Source organism: Embiotoca jacksoni, unplaced genomic scaffold (assembly GCF_022577435.1).
Source record: "Embiotoca jacksoni isolate LCO1_2020_lvr unplaced genomic scaffold, fEmbJac1.0.p SCAF_12, whole genome shotgun sequence".
Lineage (NCBI taxonomy): Eukaryota > Metazoa > Chordata > Actinopteri > Embiotocidae > Embiotoca > Embiotoca jacksoni.
The window spans coordinates 7,969,874-7,992,054 of record NW_027185252.1 but is presented as its reverse complement, the minus strand read 5'-3'; the positions used below and the strand labels follow the sequence as shown (position 1 = coordinate 7,992,054).

General features: G+C 41.1%; 1 protein-coding gene across 3 annotated transcripts in view; it reads left to right on the top strand.

The window, feature by feature from the left end:
• The first annotated feature begins 11,608 nt into the window (after positions 1-11,608).
• The window catches only part of LOC138195272 (inhibitory synaptic factor 2A-like), a 28,541-nt gene continuing 17,968 nt past the window's right edge, over positions 11,609-22,181 (top strand). For all 3 annotated transcript variants that reach the window (XR_011178005.1, XR_011178004.1, XM_069144545.1), the window contains exons 1-3: positions 11,609-11,744; positions 11,971-12,133; positions 19,518-20,685. Coding sequence is in view for 1 of the 3 variants with exons in the window: in XM_069144545.1 (XP_069000646.1) it covers positions 19,523-20,685 (1,163 nt within the window). In the remaining 2 variants the exon portion in view is untranslated. The remainder of the gene's footprint in view (positions 11,745-11,970; positions 12,134-19,517; positions 20,686-22,181) is intronic.

Here is a 22,181-nt window from a genome sequence, read left to right as displayed (position 1 = left end):
CAAAGGAAGAATTCCAGTGACTTTGGTAATCATGAACAACTTTGAGGTTGGTATTTGGAGTTTAAGGTGAGGTGACTCAACAATTTCAGATGACTTGCAACTTTTGGTCGGATACACATATTCATACCGAATGGTCACCCGGCCATTTTGGTCAAGCACCACCATCAGATCAAAATCTAAAGTTGTCCAGTACTTTGGTTTCTGCCGAAATAATTCCAAAAAAATAACAGCATCACCGTCTGTCTGAGAACTTTTTGCCTGCTAACTAAGGTGGTGAACAGCACTGCAACTGCTTGTTACTAATGTCACTGTGAGTGTCACAGAGCAGGTAGACTGGTGATGGACACTTTGTCTTGTTTTGTTTTTACACTTCCATTTGGAAGCTTTTCCTCCGTCTATGCCAGTAAATGGAACAGTGTACTCTGTCATAACTATTTGTGTTCCAGTCACAGGAAGCCAAGATCTGAACTTCTCTCTCTGGCTCTCGTTTTTCATTTGTTACACGGGCGAAAAAACCGAGAGCGACACTACGAATGTCTGCCAGGATGAACTGTCTGAACATGTGCGCCGTCATCCCCATATACAGCCCCTCCACCCGCACCCACCCACCCACCCCGATGACCAGTTTTTCACTCTGCCTTTGAGTGTGGCCGTTATCAGCATTATCTACATATGCATGCGAGCATCGTTGCAGGGGGCAGTAAATAACAATCTGTGACATTTGCTGTGATGTACCAGATCCAGATAGAAGCCACCAGCTGAGCTGAGCCATTATCTTTCTTTCCTCACAACATACAACCAGATACTCTGCATGACAAGGCGGAACGCAATTTTTTGTGGAGCTAATATACGTCATTAATAATTTATTAGATGCTTTGTTTTGTTTTTTCTTGTTTGCCTTGAATTATACTTACAATGTCTGTGTTCCCTTTATCTTTGTTTGTAGGCAAGACAAAAGCAGTACAAAAAAAAGGAATGGATTGAAACTATCTGGATCTGCCTGCACAGTGATCATCTTCACGCATTAGAAACATACTTTTGTCAATCATCACAGTTTTTAAACGAAACGCCAAAGCCTGCTTTGTAAGCTGCGTGTATTGCACTCAGTTTTCCTATATAGTCATGTCTTTCCTACATGCGCATGGTGCGCCCTCTCACCCCCTTGAGTCTTGAGAGTGTCACTTCAATCACCCTGACATGCTGCAATTTTAAAGCCCACAATCTGCCTGCTGTTTGAATACAGAACTTTTGTTAGAAAAGCCATCATTGCTGAAGTACAGCTCTTAACAACTGACACTGCCTCTCTGTAACACTCAGGTAACATCGGCACGCAGGCTGAAGCTCCACATCTCCCAGGTTGATAACTCTGTTATGCCTCTGTTTTGTTCTAAAGCTTACCTGAAGCACCTTTTTAGCAAGACTCTGATCTACAGCGTTAGTGCTTTTCCAAATTGATTTCTCACCATTCACAAAAACCTTAAACCTCAGAATACTATTACTGTCCGTCTTGTTTGTTCTATATTCCATATCACACTGGAGCTAATTGTTTGTATACAACGTGTAATTGTATGTACTGTATGTAGGGGCTGGGAAACACGCTGCTTTTATGGTTACGTAATTGGAAACCTCCTGCCTCTTGTGCCAGAACACCCAATTTACTTGTGATCTGTGTCACAGCCACAATTACCTCGATCCAATTAGAGACAGATCTTTAGCTTAGCCTACAGCCAGTTCCTTCAATTTCCCTTGCCAGGAATATTCCCTTTTGATTTCAGATCTTTTTCATCAGTGCCGTTTCTTCCATCAAAATCACGGTCCTTATCCCTCCCCCCAAAAATTAAATTGGTGAGGAATCTGCTGTGTCACAGCAGCTGGGAGAGAAATGTGGACGTGTGTGTACTGTCTGTCTGGAATGCAAGAAAAAGCAGCTGATGGCTTTTTTGTTGTTGTTGTTGTTGCTATTGCCAGATAAATATTTAGAGCAAGCAGCCTTACCTCTGTGCCTCTGACTGACGTGACAAACATACCGTATGTAATACTGTACACGGTAAGATATGTTAAGCTGCTTTGCAGTGTACCTATATTTGCAAAAACAAGTCAATGGGCATTGGATACAGCACGGAAACATTCAATATCTAGTACATGTCCAGTCTGTCGAGAGATCAGCAGTGGGTGTTCAAGAGCACAGTGTGTAAACCCAGTCATGAGTAAGCACTTCCACTATTGCGCCTGACAGATCTGACAGCTTCTCTCCAGTAATACCGAGCTGCAGCTTCATCTCAAGGGTGTATGAATTGAGACAGATTATTTGGGGAGTGATTCAGAACTGTCATTATTAAGTCCTCAGTGCAATCTGCTCCGATTCTATGGGGCCGCCTTGAGCAGTGTTTCTCAGACGATTCCTGCAAATGCATCCGTCCGAGCGGCACTTCCGAGCAGGCGAGCTTAACGGCGTGTTTTGACCGAGTCCGCGGAAACTGAAGAATGCAGAGAGATGGAGGTTTGAAAAAAAAAATATCAAGAAATGGCAAGCGAGTAAGAAAGGTGGTGGGGGAAGTGGTTTCAACCCTAGAGCAGCTGATATATTCATGAATCACCGTGATTAGAATTTCTATCCTGCTACTGCAGTCCTAACAGCGATGTCTTCTGTTCCAGGTAATTTGTGTGGCAGGTCTGTGTATGCATGTGAATCACTGACCGCACATAATATAATAATATATACAGTCTGTGGTGTGTGTGTGTGTGTGTGTGTGTGTGTGTGTGTGTGTGTGTGTGTGTGTGTGTTTTAGCATGAAGGCTTGGTTTTGTTTAAGGCTATAGGACAAGGTTAGATTGAGGCAAGTAGGAGTTATAATTAGGGTTAAATCTCCAGGAAAATTAATGTAAGCCAATGTAGTGTCCTCTAAAGTGATGGAAACACCACTGTATGTATGTATGTACGTATCTGTGAGTGTGTCTAATGCTCACCATGTCTTAATGCCTACCTGGCTACAGCTAATCACACATTATATCAAATGTCTAGTTGAAACAGAAAGTCATATGGTGTGCTGAATATTGCTATTACTGAAGAGACATCACGTGAATTTTTTTTGTACTGTTTACACACTAATTATAATATTCTAAAGACATTTTAGAACACAGACTTTTAGATTATTATCATCACGCAATACCCAAAGTCTGATTGGTCCCGGATTAAATCTGCAGCTTGACAACAATCCCAAACACACGCATGCAAGTTTGAGCCACAAAGATCTTTCTTTCATCAGATGGTATGTAGATGAAAAAAATAAATCACAATATCACAGTGTCAATCTGGGATGACATTAAGCGACAGAGGCAACTGTGACAGCTTAAATCCACAAAACAACTATTGTAAACTCTCCAATGCTCGGAACAAACTTTGTCTTGCGCAACAGCAGTTCTTACAAGCTACCAGTTCTCTTCTCTGCCCTCTTCACACCAGGTTTTCTGGGTGATTCATGATGGCCCTAAACATTCTGTATTACCCGGGGGGGCTCTACGTTGCTCTCACCTCCCTGCTTTACTCTATCAGCAGCTAGTCCAACGTTACATTAACCTTACAATAATATTGGCCTGCACGGCTCCAAAAAAATAAAAAAGCACAAAGACGAGACAAACAGATTCAGACGATGACACGACGAAGCTTAACATTTTTTAATTCTCAACTAGTTCTAAATGCAGGCTGGGAGCAGCACGCTAACCATTAGCCCCACTGCTGGCAGCGAAGAGCCTGTAAATGTTACGCCAGCCTCAGCAAAATCACCCGTGGTTATAATTCAGTTTCACCCCAGAAAATAACACGAGTTAAATAACTGTTGTTTGTGCTCCCAAAAATGTTTACAGCTCGCTGAACGTATTCTACCACTTATCCAATCAGATAATACAACCTTAATGTCTACTATTTCTTATAAATCGGCGAGTTTAAAGGAGAACATGACAACCATTTGTTGGCTGAATGCAAATTAAAAACCTCTTAGCGTTTCTTACAGGGGATTAAAAATAATGTGTGTCGTAAACATCAGCCATATCTCCAATTATCTTTTATACTCTGTAGAAACTTAGAATGTAATACTAAATTATTTTCTGATACTGGTGGATACCTAGGCCAACATGTGAATAAGGGGATTACTAGAAGTAAATTTTTTTCGAGTTCAATCACTGCCCAATACCACACACACACTCCACTGACTTAAGCTGTTATCCATTTCACGAGACAATGGAGAAGCAAAGAAAACTTCCCTAACTATGTAATTTGCACCAGTACACACAGTAATTATCACTGTCGTTGAACAGCAAAATAATAGCTGCAATTTGTAACAACAGCTTATCAACCCTTATGAAACAAAAAAGTCTAAATGCTTCCAAGATACCTTTACCATTTTTGAGAAAAAAAAAAGATTTGGTTAACGCTGTAAGGCTCAGTGGCCATGATGAATAACATTTGATATACTCATCAAGACTCAAGACATTTGCTATTTCACCTAAAACATGTGAAATGTAGCATGCCTAGGGAAATATATTTAAAACATCAGATAAAATCTAAGATGAACGTCTTTTAAATTAAAAAACATGAAATGCATTTTTTTTTTTTTTTTTTTAAGTAGGTAGGTAGGTAGGTAGGTAGTTACTTTATTAATCCCCAAGGAGACATTGTTTTGCTACAGCAGCATTTAAAAATACAGGAAAGCAGTAAAATAACAGTAAAAAATATTAAATATAAAAATGCACAGTATATACAATAAAATAGAATAAAATAAGATATCATAATTTAATTAAATTAAAACTAACTAAACAATAGTGCAAAGTTTTTTTTTTGTTTTTTTTGTATATTTAAACAAACAAGAAAAACAGACAACGGTGTTATTGTTGTGTGATGGATTTTGCCAGAGGTGAGTAGGCATAGTGGCGAGCGGTGAAACTGTTTTATCATTAGATTTTCCATTATTTCTAAAGGTGTTAAAAAGAAAATCGAATAGAATTTGAGGCTTCAAAATCCCCTTTCTGAAATGTGTATACAGTACAGTATATTATGTATTCAATAAGTTACCGTGCACAAAGCAGTCATTGACAAATGCCCACATGCTTGCATGTTCTGAGTGACATACTAAATCTGATTTAAATACTCATCCATGTTGATGTGGCCTGTAAAGTTAAAGAGTCCCGAAGGAATCGTGAAATATTGCATTCCCTCCTAATAAAAGTATCAAAAATACAGTACATTCTCAGAGATGCTGTGTCAAGGCTTAATCCCTTGATATTCCAGCAACATGCAGTATAGTCTGCATGTCTGGCTCACTAAATGGCCGTGGGTTTAGTTACCACTGAGATAGCATATGAGCTCAAATGGAAAAGCTGATGAGTAACAGTGATTTAATTTGGTTGAGCAGAGATGACATCTTCACGCATGAGGAAACTTCAAAGCCATATTTGGTGAGTCACAAATAATAGCTGGCTAAGAGTGGTTTTCTGGACTTTATATATTAGCCCAGATAAATCAAAGTTCGAACTTAAACCACTGCGAAACTAAGGCACATCTGAAAATATCTGATTAGTTACAACAATACGGGCTGCCATGGAAACAAGCATCTTCCGGTTTGAAGTAGCACATGTGAAGAGACATGGGATCAAGCATATCCAGCGTCAGTGGCGCTCGGAGATCATTTCTCACTTTTGAAGTGCGCTGTCGACCATAGCCTGCAGTTGGTGTTGACACAGACTGGGAGCAAACAAAATCTGGGCCATTATGTATTTAATGATGGAAGAGGAGTTACCCAAGAGACTACCACTGTTACTCTCTATGCACCAGGCGAGGCTGTCAGCACTACTGCCGAGACTTAAAAATAAATTGACAATATCACGACCTTAACGTGCAATTGAAGTAGCTTCGATGCACTGGGATCGAAAAGCATCTCGAGAGAGGATGAAGTCTGGGTAATTGGGCTGCCACACTACGCAACTGTTTGTATGGTTTTGTTTCGTTTGTTTGGTTTTAAAATTTTTGCCTTGATAGGATTAGTCACATCCCTCATCACATCATGGTACATTATGTTCACAAGAAATGTAACAATCAAGTAAAAGCTTAAGAGTGAATCTAAGTAGCAGTTGGCATGATATGTTATCACTTCTTTTTTTTTTTTTTTTTATCCAGGGTGCAGGCATGGCTCTAGGAAGGGTAATGGCAGTCAGTCCATCATCTATTACACGGATTTGCTACTTATTTTTTATCGTTCTCAGGACGATAAATTCGAATGACTTTGCTCATCCTCTGACTTTTCCTCTCGCATCACCAGTAGGTTAATTGTTTTGTATTTATTAAGGGTAATATGCAGACATCTATCATGGGCTGGAACAAAATTTGTTGCAAACACGACTATTTCCCACCGGATGAGCGTAACAATTAGCTTTGTTTGCGCCATATATGTTAACAGTGAATCAAATGCCAAATAGATTATACAGTATTCCTGTCTCCTGAACATTTCTAAATCATTTCAAAGTAAACAACAAACATTGTAATTCAATATTGAAATTTACTAACACTGGTGTGTAGACATTAAGATCTTCTGTGATGGTAATCTTTACAAAAATAATTTTGTTCTCACTAAAAAAGAGCATTGTAAAAATAAATGCCTTGTCGGCCATTTGTTGATCCAACAAAAACATGTTTTTCTAAGTCCCCCCCCAATGCCACATTAGCTGTTTGAATGTGATCTCAGGAGGTCTGGGCACGCAGTGCGTATGCAAATAGATTTAAGAGACAACCGATTACACTGCAAACTCTTCAAACAAAAGGAGACCACGAATGAGAGAGCTGTCACAACTGGAAGGAGAACACGCAGAATAAAGAGTCACAGAGTCCGAGTCAGCATTTTGATCATAATGTCTTGGATTACATTGTAAAATTGATTATAATTTTACTGACGGATGTCGCTGTTATGGGCGGTCAAGACACTGAGCTGACACTGGAATTCAAAACACCAGCCTGTTGTGACTGATTTGTCAGTATATTTAAACACTATAATAAATAGTTACCCCGTAATCATCTGCAGGAAATTATGGGTTATGTAACGTTTCCATATTACAGTGATTATTTGTTTGGTGTTTACATGCTTGTGTTGTATAATGGAAAATGAGTTAAACAGCATTAGCGTTGGCTTCTCTGTGGGAGTTTTTTACAGATAGTTAAGCCAATTTTCCAGAGACATTAATAGTGATTAATGGTGCCGTGTCATTAATGCTATTTGTTGGGATACAAGTGGAGGGGGAGTTTGGTGGAAAGACTCTTAAAATAGAGCAGGAGTCAATGAATTTAGACCTGTTATCTCCTTAACAAGGACAATATCATTTCACATTATGGCAGGAGCATGGCCACCATCTGTGTTCAACATGGCGTACGGTACTTCAGTGAGTGTGCCAGTGTGTGTTGCAAATTTGCAAATTAAGCAATTACTCCCGATCATCTCAAAGCAAGACTCGGAGCCTACAGCCAAGCCATGTTTTGAGCTGGGCAAAGTAGCTTAAGCAGGTTTATGTTTACTGTGTTTTTTGGGGACATCTGACAACCATGCATGTCTACATCCAATATTGTCCCATAGATGTTTAACCAGCACACACGATTCATTTATTAGATATTTTAACAACTAGATAAGAAAGTTAAAGGGATAGCTGTCCCAAATTACCAAGGAGAGGAGAAGAAAACACGTCAACACACCTGTAGTGCCGTAGGAAAAGCAGAATTTATCCTCAGGATATGTCTGCACAAACTTTCATGGCAAGTTATGTAATGATCCTCGGGGATCCAACTGTAATGCACCATAGTGGTGGACTGACTGGCCAACGCTGCAATTCCTTTGGCCACACTTTTAGCACGACTAAAAACTGCCATCTGATGTAGGCGTAATGTCATCAGATATAACCATTGCAGTCCATGTTTTTGAAGCAGAAGTGGATGTCCACTGCTGTTCAGCTTCCTGGAGGCTCTAAATATCATTCAAACACTTTTTTTTTTTTTCCCGGCAGGTGCAGTGTGGAAGTGAGAAAGTCCTTGTTTATTCATGTTTGTGACTATATCCAGTCATCGTACTTGTTCTGATCCCCATGTGTTTGCTGCATACAGTAGGAAAATTCTCATGAATAATTTAGATAAAAGATAAAAATGTATGTTTACTGCTTTGGCTGTTTCATATGCTAATGCAAACAATTCTGTTTCACCTTGGGATCTTCTTTGAATCTGAGAAAAGCATTTGACAGCGCAAACTTCATTCACTTTTGAGATTCAGGAGAACTCAGCGGGGACAAGGAAATCAACTGGAAGGAAATAGAACAACGTTTTTGTCTGAGAATGAACATTCTCCCTCAATCTTTTATGCAACATCTGCTGTTTTCCCATTTAAACATTTTCGCTTTCCCAAGCCTTCATTTCAATGGGGCATGACCACTTTAACATTTCTGCATCTACAGTGGCCCACAGGCTCATGTTGTCCTCGGGGATCCAACTGTAATGAATGGTTAAGTTGACAGTCATCAGCAAGTAGCTAGGACTTTTGATCATAAATCTGGACACTCCCCTCACAGCCTTTGGCAGGTCAATAAACTGAGTAGTAGAGAAGGGATTGAAGAAAGTGGTGGGGGGTGGTGGGGGTTTGTACTTGTCAACTCTGTGTTGTTCCGCTCATTAAGCCCAGTGAGATTAAGCTGGTGTTGAGACTGAGGGGGAGTTGTGGTTCGTGGCTGGTTGGGATTGGCATGCGTGCAGTGGGCACAGTCAGAAGCTCGTCATAGGCCTATGAACAGACAGGGCTGGGAGAAAAACGGACAATTAAATCAATAAGACAGCAGTCAGCAGATCACTGTAGCGGCTACCGCAGCCCCTCACCCTTTTGGAAGAAAAGCTCATTTGAAAAAGCTTTTGTCCTCTTCAGCTTCACATTGCTTACATAAGCTAAGAATGATAAAAAAAAAAATTAAAAAAAACTTTGGTTCTGTGTCATCGGACATCTCTAGCCCAACTTCAACCATTAACTCTGAAACAATCAAAGGTAAACAGTTAAACACATTTTAAAACACATGACAAGGTTTCAGAGCTCTGTAGTCCTCCTCCAGATAACTAAACTTGAATTCACTCTTGAATTGGCTGAAGGAACATTAGCAAGTTTTTAGTCTATAACAGGCTTCAGTTGCTTGGATGATCTTACAAAGGAGCGAGTCAAACAATGTAACTCGGTATCACTCCCCAGTAAATTAAAAGTACTAATTCAATTACATTACTGACACTTCCCATGACTTACGTCTACCATTTTAACTCGCAAGGTTTATAGTGCGAACAGTTAGATATAAACGTACATACACAGCATGCGTGAGACAAAACATTATCACTACCTGCCTAGTATAATGTCTGTCCTCCAGTTCACACCCGCCGAGGGACAGCGGCACAAAATGTTAGCAGTAGATCTTTAAGTCCTTGGGACTTGTGCCAGCACAGCACACAAATGCTCAATCAGATCAAGATCTGGGGAATTTGATAGCTTGAACTCTTGATCATGTGGCCACTGCCTGGGAATACCAGTGACAGTATGGAGTGTGTCTGACCTGAATCAAAGTCTTGGATCCAGGGTTTCCTCAAAGAACATTGCAATGCGCATCACACTTTGATCATGGACAGTGCCTTTGTTGTAATCACCACTGCTGACTGGAAGAACTCTTTTCCTCTTTCAAAGATGCTTTGACACGGTTGTCCAACAATAATGTTTGTAAAAGTTGCCCAGGTTTTTACACGTTCACATTTCTCCTGGAGCCAACATGTTGACAACAAGAACGGCTTCTTTTAGCGTCTAATGAATACCAGATTTTGACGTGACTCATCGTCATGAGATAATTAATGCTAGTTGCAAAACACGAGTTGTCGACAGACTTGTAAATATCAGTACCGTGCAAAAGATTTATTGACTAAAAGCAAAGTGAGGATGTTTTCAACAAATACTTTTTTTTATATAAATTGCAGTAAACAGTCGAACGTCAAACCAATATTTTCACTGTTTGTCTATCAAACTACATCAATTCTGTTAATTACACTTGTGCTTTCAAGGTACTTGGCTTGTAAATAGTTTCAAGCACCTTCCAAGCACCAATATATTGGTGTCCTCGTGTAATCCCAGATGGATTTGATGAGATCAGCGCTCCATGGGGTGGGGGTGGGGGGGGGGGGGCACACTACAGTACCTGTTGCAAGGCTCTTAATTATTCTAGTCACTGAAGATAGTATGTTTAGGTTTGTTGTCGACTGCAGAATTAATTTGGGATGATGACATGCTTCCCTGATGGTGCTGGTGACAGGTAAGTGTCCATCACACGGTAAACATGCTTAAAACTTTTGCATATGACTGTAGACGTTCAGCATACATCCTGTTGGCAAAAGTATACATGATGGCGCCTCGGCAAAAAATAAGTTAACTTCGGTTCACTGAGAATTAATTTTTTTTTATTTAGTCTGCCAACTCCTGAGAAAAATATCTAGGTCTCTTTGGATTGCTAAATGTTTGACTTTCTTCACGAGCCAAAAGGGTTATGGGTCTTTTGAGATTTTACCCATCCTCACACAGTTTTAGAATCTTAGTGAAACTTTTATTTGCACTATTCTCTATATAATTGTGAAAACTATTTTTTTGAACAACAGTTAGCACTTATCTTCATTTTAGATTTTTGGAGATGTTAAAGATCTTGGAAATGCTTCACTGCAAACAAACTTTACCAAAAGCCTCCTTGTGTTGCCAAGATTCCCGTGTCATTGTAGCCTCCTTTAAATTATTTTAACGACAGAGATTTTTGTAGAAATGGAAAAAGAAAATAAACAAGAATTTGGCGCAGTCTATGTGCAGGTTTCAGCTTGTTCGTTCTCGATGCTGCAACTGCTTGAATTTAGTAAGAAAGTAGCCTATTTGTCAACCAATCAGGTGTTCATATTTATATGTCCAGTCCCTGTAATAACAGGAAACAATACAGCATCAACCTATGAACTTTGATATATAGAGAAATGATCAATTTAAGATGTCTGTTAAATCAATATTTCCCTTTTTCCAGTGAAGTATATTCCTCTCTGTATCTCTCTTTCTCTCACTGCCTCTATTATTCCCTCTCATCATTTTATTTTCTCTCTTGTCTTGGATTCTCATTAGCGCTGCTGCCCTGTTGGCTTTTCGCCTCCTCTGTTCTCCCCTTTGCTCGATTCAGCCCCCGTCACTACCTCTCATAAACAATGTGTCAGATGTATGAAAGTAGCGGGAGGGGGAGGGAGGGCAGGAGACATCCAATTAAAAGCAAAATGCATTATTATTTCGCAGCTCCCCCTCTCCGCCACGTCCCAAAGCCTTTCAGATTATATAACAGCTCAGTGTCAAGGGAGCCAGCCTGTGGAGGACAAGTTAAGGGGGTCTTCGCTGATGATGCAGCTCACCAACTCTGGACTTTCCCCAGCAGCTTGCGTACGACCCCTCACTCCCCCTCCCTCTCCTCTCTTCCCTCCTCTTCCTCCTCCTCCTCCTCCTCCTCCTCCTCCTTCTTCCCTTTGCCATATCCACCCACCCATCCACCCACCAGCCCACCCTCTCTCTGCCTTCCATACACACACATGCACACATACACTCAATCACGAATGCACAGGGATTGCAGCAACAGCAGCAGCAGCACCGCGAGATGGAGATCTCCGCTGCGTGTGTGAGTGCCTGTTCCCGGTGAGTGCAGGGACAAGAGCGAATGAGTGTCAGTGATGCTTGAATGAGGTGTGTGAGGGAGAAGAGGGGGAGAGGACGGAGTAAAAAAAAAAAAAAAAAAAAATGGCATGAAGGGGGATGTCAGTGAGGACCCGATGAGGTTTTGAGGCAATGTCTGTCTGCTTTTTTTTCCTCTCTCATATCCCGATAACCTGAATCTTTGCCGGATGTGCCACAACTACTCCAGCTGTCACTGCACCGGCTGCCTCTCTCTCAGTACTCCCGCAGCCTGTGAGAGCTGCTCCAGTGGCTGGACGGTACCCTGGCACCCACTGAATACATGGATGAACACTGGATCTGCAGGGGATCTGTGCTTTCTTGTCCTTTGCACCTCTGATCTGTTTCTCAAGGTAAGAGTTACACTTCCTCATTTTTGGAGTTGCACACATATTCACAGGCAGTGCAATAAGAGAGGAGAATTCATTTGGTCTGATATTTTAAATCTTAACTGTATCAAAGTGGATATCAAAAGCATGCATGAATTATGATTTAAAAAAAAAAATACTGTCAAAAGTCTTTGTATTGGATGCATGTGTATGATCCCTAGGTATATTAGATATAGATAAACTAGGGAGGGGGCATTTCTGCATCCAAGCATTTGAGGGTTTAATGACTAATCAGGAGAGCACGTCAAAAAAAATGTCCTCACAATTTAAAACGAAGATGAACGGTGATGTAATTTGACTTTGATTAATATACTTATCACGATGCGTTTCTTTGCAGCCTTTGACAGACGTGCTGTATTTATCTAGTGAGGCAGAGGCTGATTATCCAGATTGCTGTACTTGTGAATTGTCTGAGTTCGATAATGAAATATGTTGATGAGTGCTCACTAATTGACTATTGTATATTGTGCTGTAATAGACTGCCAGAATGATGATCATTGACGGGAAAACACCTATTCTATTAACAGTTATAAACTGTATGACAAAATGCATATGCAAAGAGTGATGCGCTCCTCAAGGCTGAATTTGATGAAAGGTGGATCCAAACTAATGACATGTGTGATCTGGGAGGCTCTGGGGTACTGCATCACATACACAGCTGCACTTTTTTGGTGTCAGCCTTTACCCACCCACCCCCATCCCTCTCTCTCTCTGTCCCTTTATTTTCTAGACGTCATCCCTTCACTACCTAAAATGTAGAGGAAGCATAGATGGGCTTCATCTTTAAGGTGCCATACACATCTGCAGTTTGTCTATGTAGTCGTTTGCACTTGTTAAAATGTCTTATACATAGTACCTGAGTCAATCATCAGTTCGACCTGTATGCCCATAGCCCAACCCCTTATCAATCAATGAACTCATCAGGGCAATGCTGCTACAGATGGAAGCTCTAAAGTGTTAAAGGTAGAGACCGACTTCTCCATTATTTCATATAAAAAGAGGCCCCACACTGGCAGCAGAGCATGTGATCACAAAAAAAAAAGAAAAAAAAAGAATGCCCTCCTTCAAATCGCCCTCTTCAAACTAACTCTTCCCAAGGATCCATTTCACAGCCAGTGCTTTCCTCCAAGAGATACAGCGATGGCAGCTTTTTTAAAAAAAAACGTCCCGCTATTCCTCTATATCAGAAAGCGAAAAGTGATAAATGTTTGGAGCCAATAAAATCATAAAGCAAACTTTCACAGTCTGTAGCTGGGATGGATACAGATAGCTCAGACTACAGCTGTAATAAGATGGTGTGTGTGTGTGTGTGTGTGTGTGTGTGTGTGTGTGTGTGTGTGTGTGTGTGTGTGTGTGGAGCTCTGAAAACTGTCTGGGATTGCTTGCAAAAATTGTACTCAAGATAATATTTTTTAAAAAAATACCTTTGATCAAAGTGGCGTACACTGTTGCTAGAAGAAGAGGAGTACTGAGGAATAATATTACTGCGAAGCCGAGTGTGTAGGGGCAGAAACCTTTACTCTACACATGCCCAGTACTGTAGCAAATACATGAACATAAACAACCCCATTGACTGGACAAAGGTATGTACTGTGCAGTGGCATCTCGTCCTTTACATTGTGCTTACAGTTGGTGCAATGTCACACTGTAATTTATGCTAATGGAGAGTAAAAATTATGCATGGAAATGGATACATTGCACAGTAACAATGCATCCAGTAGAAAGCGTGGGGGATGATGAGCGCAGCGTCAACCTGTTCTAATGAAGAAGCATTTACCGTGCTACACACATCCATGTTCATGATGCGTTCACCAATGATGCTGGATGAGTGGGAGGACACGATAGTAATGAGTGACTAGACAGTGTGATCATATGTAAATATCCCACAGATACACTTAATATCGCACTTAATACACGTAATTATTACGTTGATGCAGGCTGACAAGGATGTAAAACGATCTGAGCGAAGCCGTCTCTTTCTCTTTGCTTTGCGATGGAACCGAAATCATGAGTCAGCAGTGTTGCAGACCTGCATAGAAAATGGATCCAGAACCCCATCAACATCCTTTTATGAACAGCCAGGTTTCTACAACATTGTAGTTGTGATAATCAAGCGTATCAATCATGTGACTGTAGCTAAAAGTGTTTTTTTTTCTCATACATGCAGTATTTTAGTTTGAAGAACTGAAGGGCAATTGGAACAGACAACGTGGTCTGCCAGGGTACATAAGGAGATTTCAGAGGATTACTTTTGCAATTTTAGAGTCAATGCATTATTCATAATCCTTTGGATAGCTGAGGCCAAATCAGGGAAGGACCTCGGGTCATTAGCAGAGATAGCTTGCTTTGAGGAGGAGAAAGCAGAAGACGACGAGGAAAAGGAGATTCTCTTTCAACTATCTGAATATATCCATGTGTCACAACAATCTCTCTCTCAGTCGCTCTATTCGTCTCGTTCTCACTCCCTCTGCGTATCTGACTTCCAACAATAATAAGTCATTGAAGAGCTTTTCTTGATTCCCTTTGTGTGAATTACCATTTGGATGCTTTACATGCCTTACATGACTGCAGAAGAAATTGTATGCGCTTAGAGAAGACTTCCTGCAGATGTGATTACCTTTTCAGTAGTGTGAGATTGGTATTTCTTGAGTGTGAAATAGTATGATCCCATGTGAATCAGCCTCAAATAAATTCCTTTTATCTGCGGTAGCGCTTCTGACAAACAACTTATGCTCAAATCAAAGTGCATACTAAGCTATGTTTCAGAACAAATACCAGCCCCCGATAAAAATTCATCTGCTCTATATTCCAAAACAACTGTGTGTAAATTCATGACACAGCACAGCATATTGTACGTGAATAATGAGAGTGAGCTCGCTGCTTTTTTTTTTTTTTTTTTTTGTGCCTTTTTGCTCATCTGGCTCTGAAAGCACTGCAGCGACTGAAGTGCCACTTGGAGCTATTGGCGTGCATTGTTTTCCAACGCTGACAGGAAACAAGATGAAACATAGTTGCCTCAAAATATATTCCATTTCATCAGCAGTTAGGACCCGAGGGTTAGGTTACAGTGGACAGGCTGCAAGGTGAAACACACGGCAGGAGTCCCAAGAAATACAACCTCGTGCTTCTTGTTATCAGTCCCTGTCTGCTCTTGTGTGTGTGTGTGTGTGTGTGTGTGTGTGTGTGTGTGTGTGTGTGTGTGTGTGTGTGTGTGTGTGTGTGTGTGGGTCTGCGTGTGAATACCCTCCTTAAGATGCTGGCAAAGGCCTTTCATTGAAAAGGTGACAACAAGACCTATACACACTAATACACGCTTTGTTTCCCTTTCTCTCTCAGAGCAAGGGTACAAGAGGAACCACACACACACACACACACACACACACACACACACACACACACACACACACACACATGCGCATATATATTATCCATGTTGCGTAAAGCCCATGTACGCGTGCACAAAAAACAATACAAATCACGTGGAACAAAGACAAATTGGCCATCATCAGAAAGTAGGGATGGGCATTTTATGCAAAAATACTATTTGATATTCACAGGGAGATTTTCGACTGTTACTCAAAGACCCCTCCCCTCTAGCCACACGCACACACGAAGAGAAAGGGACCCATTCATGTCGTAAACTCGGCTTCAACTAATGTCATCAAACTTGTCCTCGCCTTCGCCAAAACTGACTTGAAGCACGTCTTCGGCTGTCATCTCCGAGACGAGGGCGGTTATTTGCTCCGCATGTCTATCATCAAACGTGTCTCATCTGGTGACAAAGCTAGCCATTCATATTGGATCTACGGATGGACCGTCTACTCGTTGCTTTCGTTCTCAAAATGACCATCAGCAGCGGTGGTAGATGAGCAAGATATGCTAGCTTTACTTGGCAGAGTTGCACTGCACCACTTTTACTTGACGAGTTCCACCGACAACTTTTTGGACGGTGGTAGTCTTTGGATGTTTGTAACGATTGTATCATAGCATTTAATCTTACAGCGGGTCACGTGGTTTGAACGCGGCTAGCTGTCACGTCTTCTTCGTGTCGTTCTTTTGTTGTTTAATGGCCGTCGGCAAACAGCTTTTAGGCGCATTACTTTTGCATATTTACAGAGCTACTCATTGTTTTGTAGGCACTTTTTTAAATTAGTCATTACGTCACTGGAACTACATGGAACTGCACTGATCTGATATTCATGCCTCTGCTTTTACAAATTTAACGGGGGTAGTGAAACTGACAGTAAGGAAATGTCTCTTCAGTATACATTTCCCCACCAGAACAATCACATTGATGAATTTACAGTGTCTTTGAATGATAAACCGTGATTACTTTCAGAGAAGCTGCAACACCGTGAACAGCGTGCTTTTGTGTGGTAATAAATGATTCATTGGGGTTTATTTATCGCGTGGTGTCTTGTCATTTGAAAATGATTAAGCAGCTCTTTTGAATGTTTCCTTTCAACCATATCAGTCATCATTTCATTTCCTTGTGCTGTGTGATATATTTCCATGCACTAGCTATGAAATGTGTTTCATCAAAGATGAGGCAGAAAATGTAATTTTCTTCTCATTCGATCATACGGACCTTAATTTGAAAATCTACATGGACCGTGAGTCTAACAAGCAGCAGTTACTACAGTAGTATAAATCCTTTTTAGCTCCTTTGTGTTGTCAAAACAGTTCATGATTTCCAACATGATCAATATAAATCAAGCTATGCCACTGAAACTGTCCAAAAAAAAATTCATAATATGTTCATTGATATGTGGTTAATTTGTAAATTCCTTCCCGAACTGGGTTTCTCAAACTGATTGCAGCCCTTAATAAACAGTCAACATTTGAAGTTAAAGGTCAGTTCACTCAGCCAACTCGCATTTAACAGATTTATGATGTGATCGTAGAGCATGTACAGTTTATATTTGGTGTCTAGGTTCTGACCTCATCACTCCACTCAGCACGGCAGAGATCGGGGAGTGATGATAATAAATCTCCCCTCAGGGAGTTTAGACTCGGAGCCTACAGGTGGATACAGGTGGAGGACCCCAATATCAGCTATTAAGTCTATAATGTGTGGGCCTCAGCTGCTGTGTGGCAATTTCCTCTAAAGGGACCTCGGACCACAAAGGGAATATTTTATATAGTAAACACCTTTAGCTGCGGGACTAAGCACCAACCACCCTCGGGCTATTCCTTAACAAAACACCTCCAACCGTTGTGGCATAAACACTATGAACACAGCAGCTCGCAAACATATATGTAGTGGCATGTTACGTAGCATAGGGTAAGGATATGTGTGGATGTACAATAAGTGTGAGGTTGACAATGAGTGCGACTGAGTGTGTCAGCGCAAAGCGGAAAACAGCAGTTAAGATGTAATTGCGATGTGAGGAACAGTAAAGCGAGCCGTCGCATAAGCCCGTTTGTTTGAGGTAGAATGTTTCCTTAATGTGTTTCTGAATGTGATCTGTGTGGACAAAATGGACGTTTTATGTGCGACAAAAGCGCCTAAATGTCATGTTTAAATCATGACATGGAATCTACACTGTTACCCTCTGAGAGAGGCCAAAAGTTTGCAGGGATCAAAAAGGAAATCCTGAAAATGACATCGGCCGAGGGGAAAATAAGCCATAAAGCCAACTGCACTCAAAACACCCATAATACTGAAACACGATTATTGCTATTTCACCACTACATAAATCAGTAACATAAATGTGTCACACATTCGTAAAGCAAAAACCAAAAGAAACATAAAGTCAGCTCATCAAAGTGATTCTTCACATGTACATCTATAGGGAAGCAGTAAAACCTGTTGGCGTGAGAGAGCCTACAACTTCATGATCTCCGAAAGATCTTGTCACAAACAACCCCTGAACACAGCAACCACACTTACAAGATACTATTATAGGTGTGCTTTATTGTATCATTCACGATAACGTTGGTTTAATTTTTCATTTGAAAAACTAATATTGTGATAGCGGCAATATTCTGAGTTGTTGACACAATGATGCCATACAGTTAAGCAGCCTACCAGTGGGACATGTATATTATGTGTGAAACTTATGCACAGCAACAACAAGCGTGGCTGAAAGTGGCCCCATTTCATACAGAATCAGAATCTCACCGAGTTACTGTTCACAAACTAAGCAACTGAGATATAAGATTAGTTTAGTTTTTACTGGATATTTGAAGGCAAACTGTTTATTCTAACTTAAAACGACAACACTAATTTGTTACAATTGTATGTTCTTGAAATGAAACAAATATTGTTCAATATTTTGTCCTTTAAATATATTGTGACATTACTGTAGGCCCACCTGTACCATATACATGTTAGCCTCACTACCAGATACTTGGCATGATGAGATAAAACGGTGATCTGGCATCTCTGCAGAAAAAAACTAACTCACAGAAAAACTGCGCTCCTAAGCTAGAGGTGTGTTTGAGGCTCACAACTGAAACATGGAAGAGTCAATAAATCGAGTATCTGAATGATGGCAGCAGCAGTGAGGAGAGTCGAGTGAACACAATTATGATTCCGAAATGGTCTCCTGAAGCAAATCATCAAACATTTGGCGGGGGAGCTTGCATATGAAATGGTACTGTACATACAATGTGGCAGCAAAGTGTTCGAGGAGTTTGCAGCGAGCAGCAGAAGCACTAGCAGAACTAAAAAAAAAAAAAAAAGAGGGTAAGAGTCTCCACAAACAACATCCCATCATAGAGTTTCAGTTCTGCTACGCGCCACTAATGGCAGGTGAAAGCTATGGGTCATTGAATTTTGCAGCTTTTTCAATTGAATTCAGTCTCAGATTTTCAGTCGCACAACTGCAACGGGCACCTTTGATTGGCTCGACTTCATAGCAATAGAGGGAGGGGGGGGGGGGGTGCAAGGTCAGAGACAAAACGTATCTCTGCCAAAAATAAATTGAAACCTGGGAAAGTTACATTATTCTGTGTTCAGAGTTCTGTGTTTGTTATCAAAAGAAAAATATAAATTGGATAAAGAATAGGGGAAAATATTTTTGAGATCATCCTAATCACTAACTTGAGTTACCAGATTCATTGGAGTTTAATTAGTCATGGAAATAATTGGAGTGTCTATCTTGTTGATGAAATACAATTATTTCTATCTCTGTTATGTTGTTGTTTCTGATGATTTACTTTTTGGCACATTTTACGACGTGTACTTATAAATAGATTTGGATTTTGGATAATGTGTTTTCCAGAAGGGAAAGTTGGAGTCATTAAGGATAATATAGTAATTTACTGGAGTGATCACGGAACAAATTCCTACCCATAAAATAACAGTAACACAAAGACTCTTTTTCTGTTTGACATTTTTCAGAAAATATGGTGAGCAAAGAGGACACCAAATGTGTTGTTCTCTCAAATTCAGATGAATCAGATTCCGAGACCGGCCCATCACACAGCCTTGACACGCAGTCCGGACCAGAATCGGGCAAGCAACAGGTGAAGAAAAGAAACAAGGCCTTACAAGTACGTTTCAAGGATATCTGTGACGCTCAGAATGAGCATCGGGCAAGACGCTCCAGGTCCATTTCCTGTAAAGTAACGCAGAGAAAGTACATGACCATGCCTGCCAGACGCTCTATTCCCAACGTGACCAAGAGTACCGGTGTCCAGACGTCACCTGACCTCACTAAGCGATACAAGACTTTCCCTTTTGAGAGGAAAAAAGGACACACATTTAAACATACTGCTTTGGTGGAAGATTACAGGGGACAAAACAATGGGTTTCTGAGTGATATTAAGGCAGGAGAAGATGGACAACCTATCGGGGAGCCCTCTGGGTACAAGGGTAAGATCGTGGGGCAGACAAAAGCCCTGCTTCACCACGCTGATGACAGCAGCGATACAGAGGATTTGCTTTCCGGTGCCAACTGCGTGGACGGACCCTCATACCCAGACTCCTCACATTTCTCGGAAGAGCGCCATCCGAACAGCCCTCCGTCCAAAAGCGAACCAGAATACCAGGTTTGCGGGACGAGGACCAAACACAAAGGATTACCCAAACAAGACATAGACACTGGCACGTCCTCAAAGCGCCAGCTGGCTGACTCCGGGTTTGCACAGGACAAGCCAAAGGGCACGGGCCCCGTTGCGTGGAACTCCTTAACGCAGGTGGAGTCTTTAGGAAGCCCCTCCATGAGCTGTAAACGGAAAAAGGGCGCACAGCTAAGTGAACAGCAGTCACAGACACTTCCCCACAGTGCCAAATGTTCTGCACAGTCACAAGGGCAGTGTCGGACAAGGCATGTGTCAGCCTCCTCTAAACTTCAGCGGACAGGTGGGGGGGACGAGGGCTTTCCTGCAGGAGGTACTCGTGCCCCAGGCATGGGGAGCAGCCAGCAGATAATGCCCTTATCTGGAGACAAGGATATCAAAGCACAGCTGCAGGCCATGGAGAGTCTCATCAACTCAAGCCAGGAGACCATCAAGGTCCTTCTTGGAGTTATTCAGGAGCTCGAGAAAGGCGAAGCACAGCGAGAGGGGTGAGTAGAATAAGCTTTACTTTACTTTTATACATGAAACCAAACACACAATATGCGCTCCAACGTATGCACGTTTCAAAGTGATAGATATGCTAAAGGATCAAAATTGGTTTACTACCAAAATGAGCCTCATTTTCATCCCTTTGGCCATCATTTATACTGGTTATGGTAATGTTTTTTCTCAACAAAGTAATCGCTAACATCTGGGAACACAGCGATATATCAGTATAAAACTTGAATTCAACGGGGCAAGAAATACAAGCAGGCAGTTGAACTGGTTTTAAAAAGTCTGCAGTTTAGAAAGATTATTTGAACTGCTTTATTTCGAGGTAAATCCTAAAATGACCCAAAACATTGTCAATAATCCCCAATCTCAGACAAAAACCATTGTGGACAGACACAGAAAGAATGATTTGAACCATGAAAGTCGGCCTGTGAGGTCAGTTTCTGGTAATATATTTACCTTTGGTTGCCTCAACAAAATAGATTTGTCTAAAACATGATGGTTTGTTTAACACCTTTATGATTGTGAGTAACCACAATATTTATTGTGAGCAACTGCAGTAATGGCCTAAAATATACAAATAAGTTATGGGTAAGAGGAATTACCCATTAATATAACATGTTGCTGTTGAGCAGGCATAACGTTTGCCAATTGGCAATAAACAGAAACTAAAACTGAGGCTTACAGGAATTCCATTCGTTTTTCAGGATTTTGGACATAAACCAAAGAATTGGGGAAAAAAAACAGGAATTTTGATCTCATGATGACAACGGATATAAGATTGTGTCAAGATTCATTGTTTTTAACCTCTGAGGACCATGAACATTCTGCACCAAATTTCACAGCCATCCCTCCAATAGTTGTTCAGATATTTCAATAGAGCCCAACCTCATGGAGGCATTAGGTGAAGGGGATCACAAAGTGTACCTCTGGATATGTTGGTGGGAGCTCACCGAGCCATAATGCTAGTTTGGCTAAAATTAGCATTAGGAGCGTGATATTGTAATCAACCATCCAGGTCTCATTAGACAATTTAAATACACTGTACAATACATGTAAGTGCCGTCTCCAGTGTAATTTGAATGCAGGACCAGACGTGCACGGGTCTATCCAAAAGTTTCCGAAACTGCTCCTGTTGCACGTGAACAGTAAGTAGCACTGTGACACGCACAGAGCTGGAGGGAAACTATAACCCTCACGAGGAAGTATTCCATGTTTTGCCGCTTCATCAACGTCAGCACCTGAGTTACACGCGTGGTTTTAAGCACCTCTGTCTAGCGCAGCTACAATTTCACCGTGGACGTGACCAGAGAGCACACATCAAATTCAGGAGTCAGACTCCGAAAATTGGCAACGGAGACCTTTGAAATACTTCAGAAAGCCTACGGCGACGAAGCGGTGAGCCGGGGAAGATGTTTTGAGTGACATTTGTGTTGGCAGAACGTCACTGTCCAAAACTGGAAAAAAAAAAAAAAAGAACATGAGGTCAGGA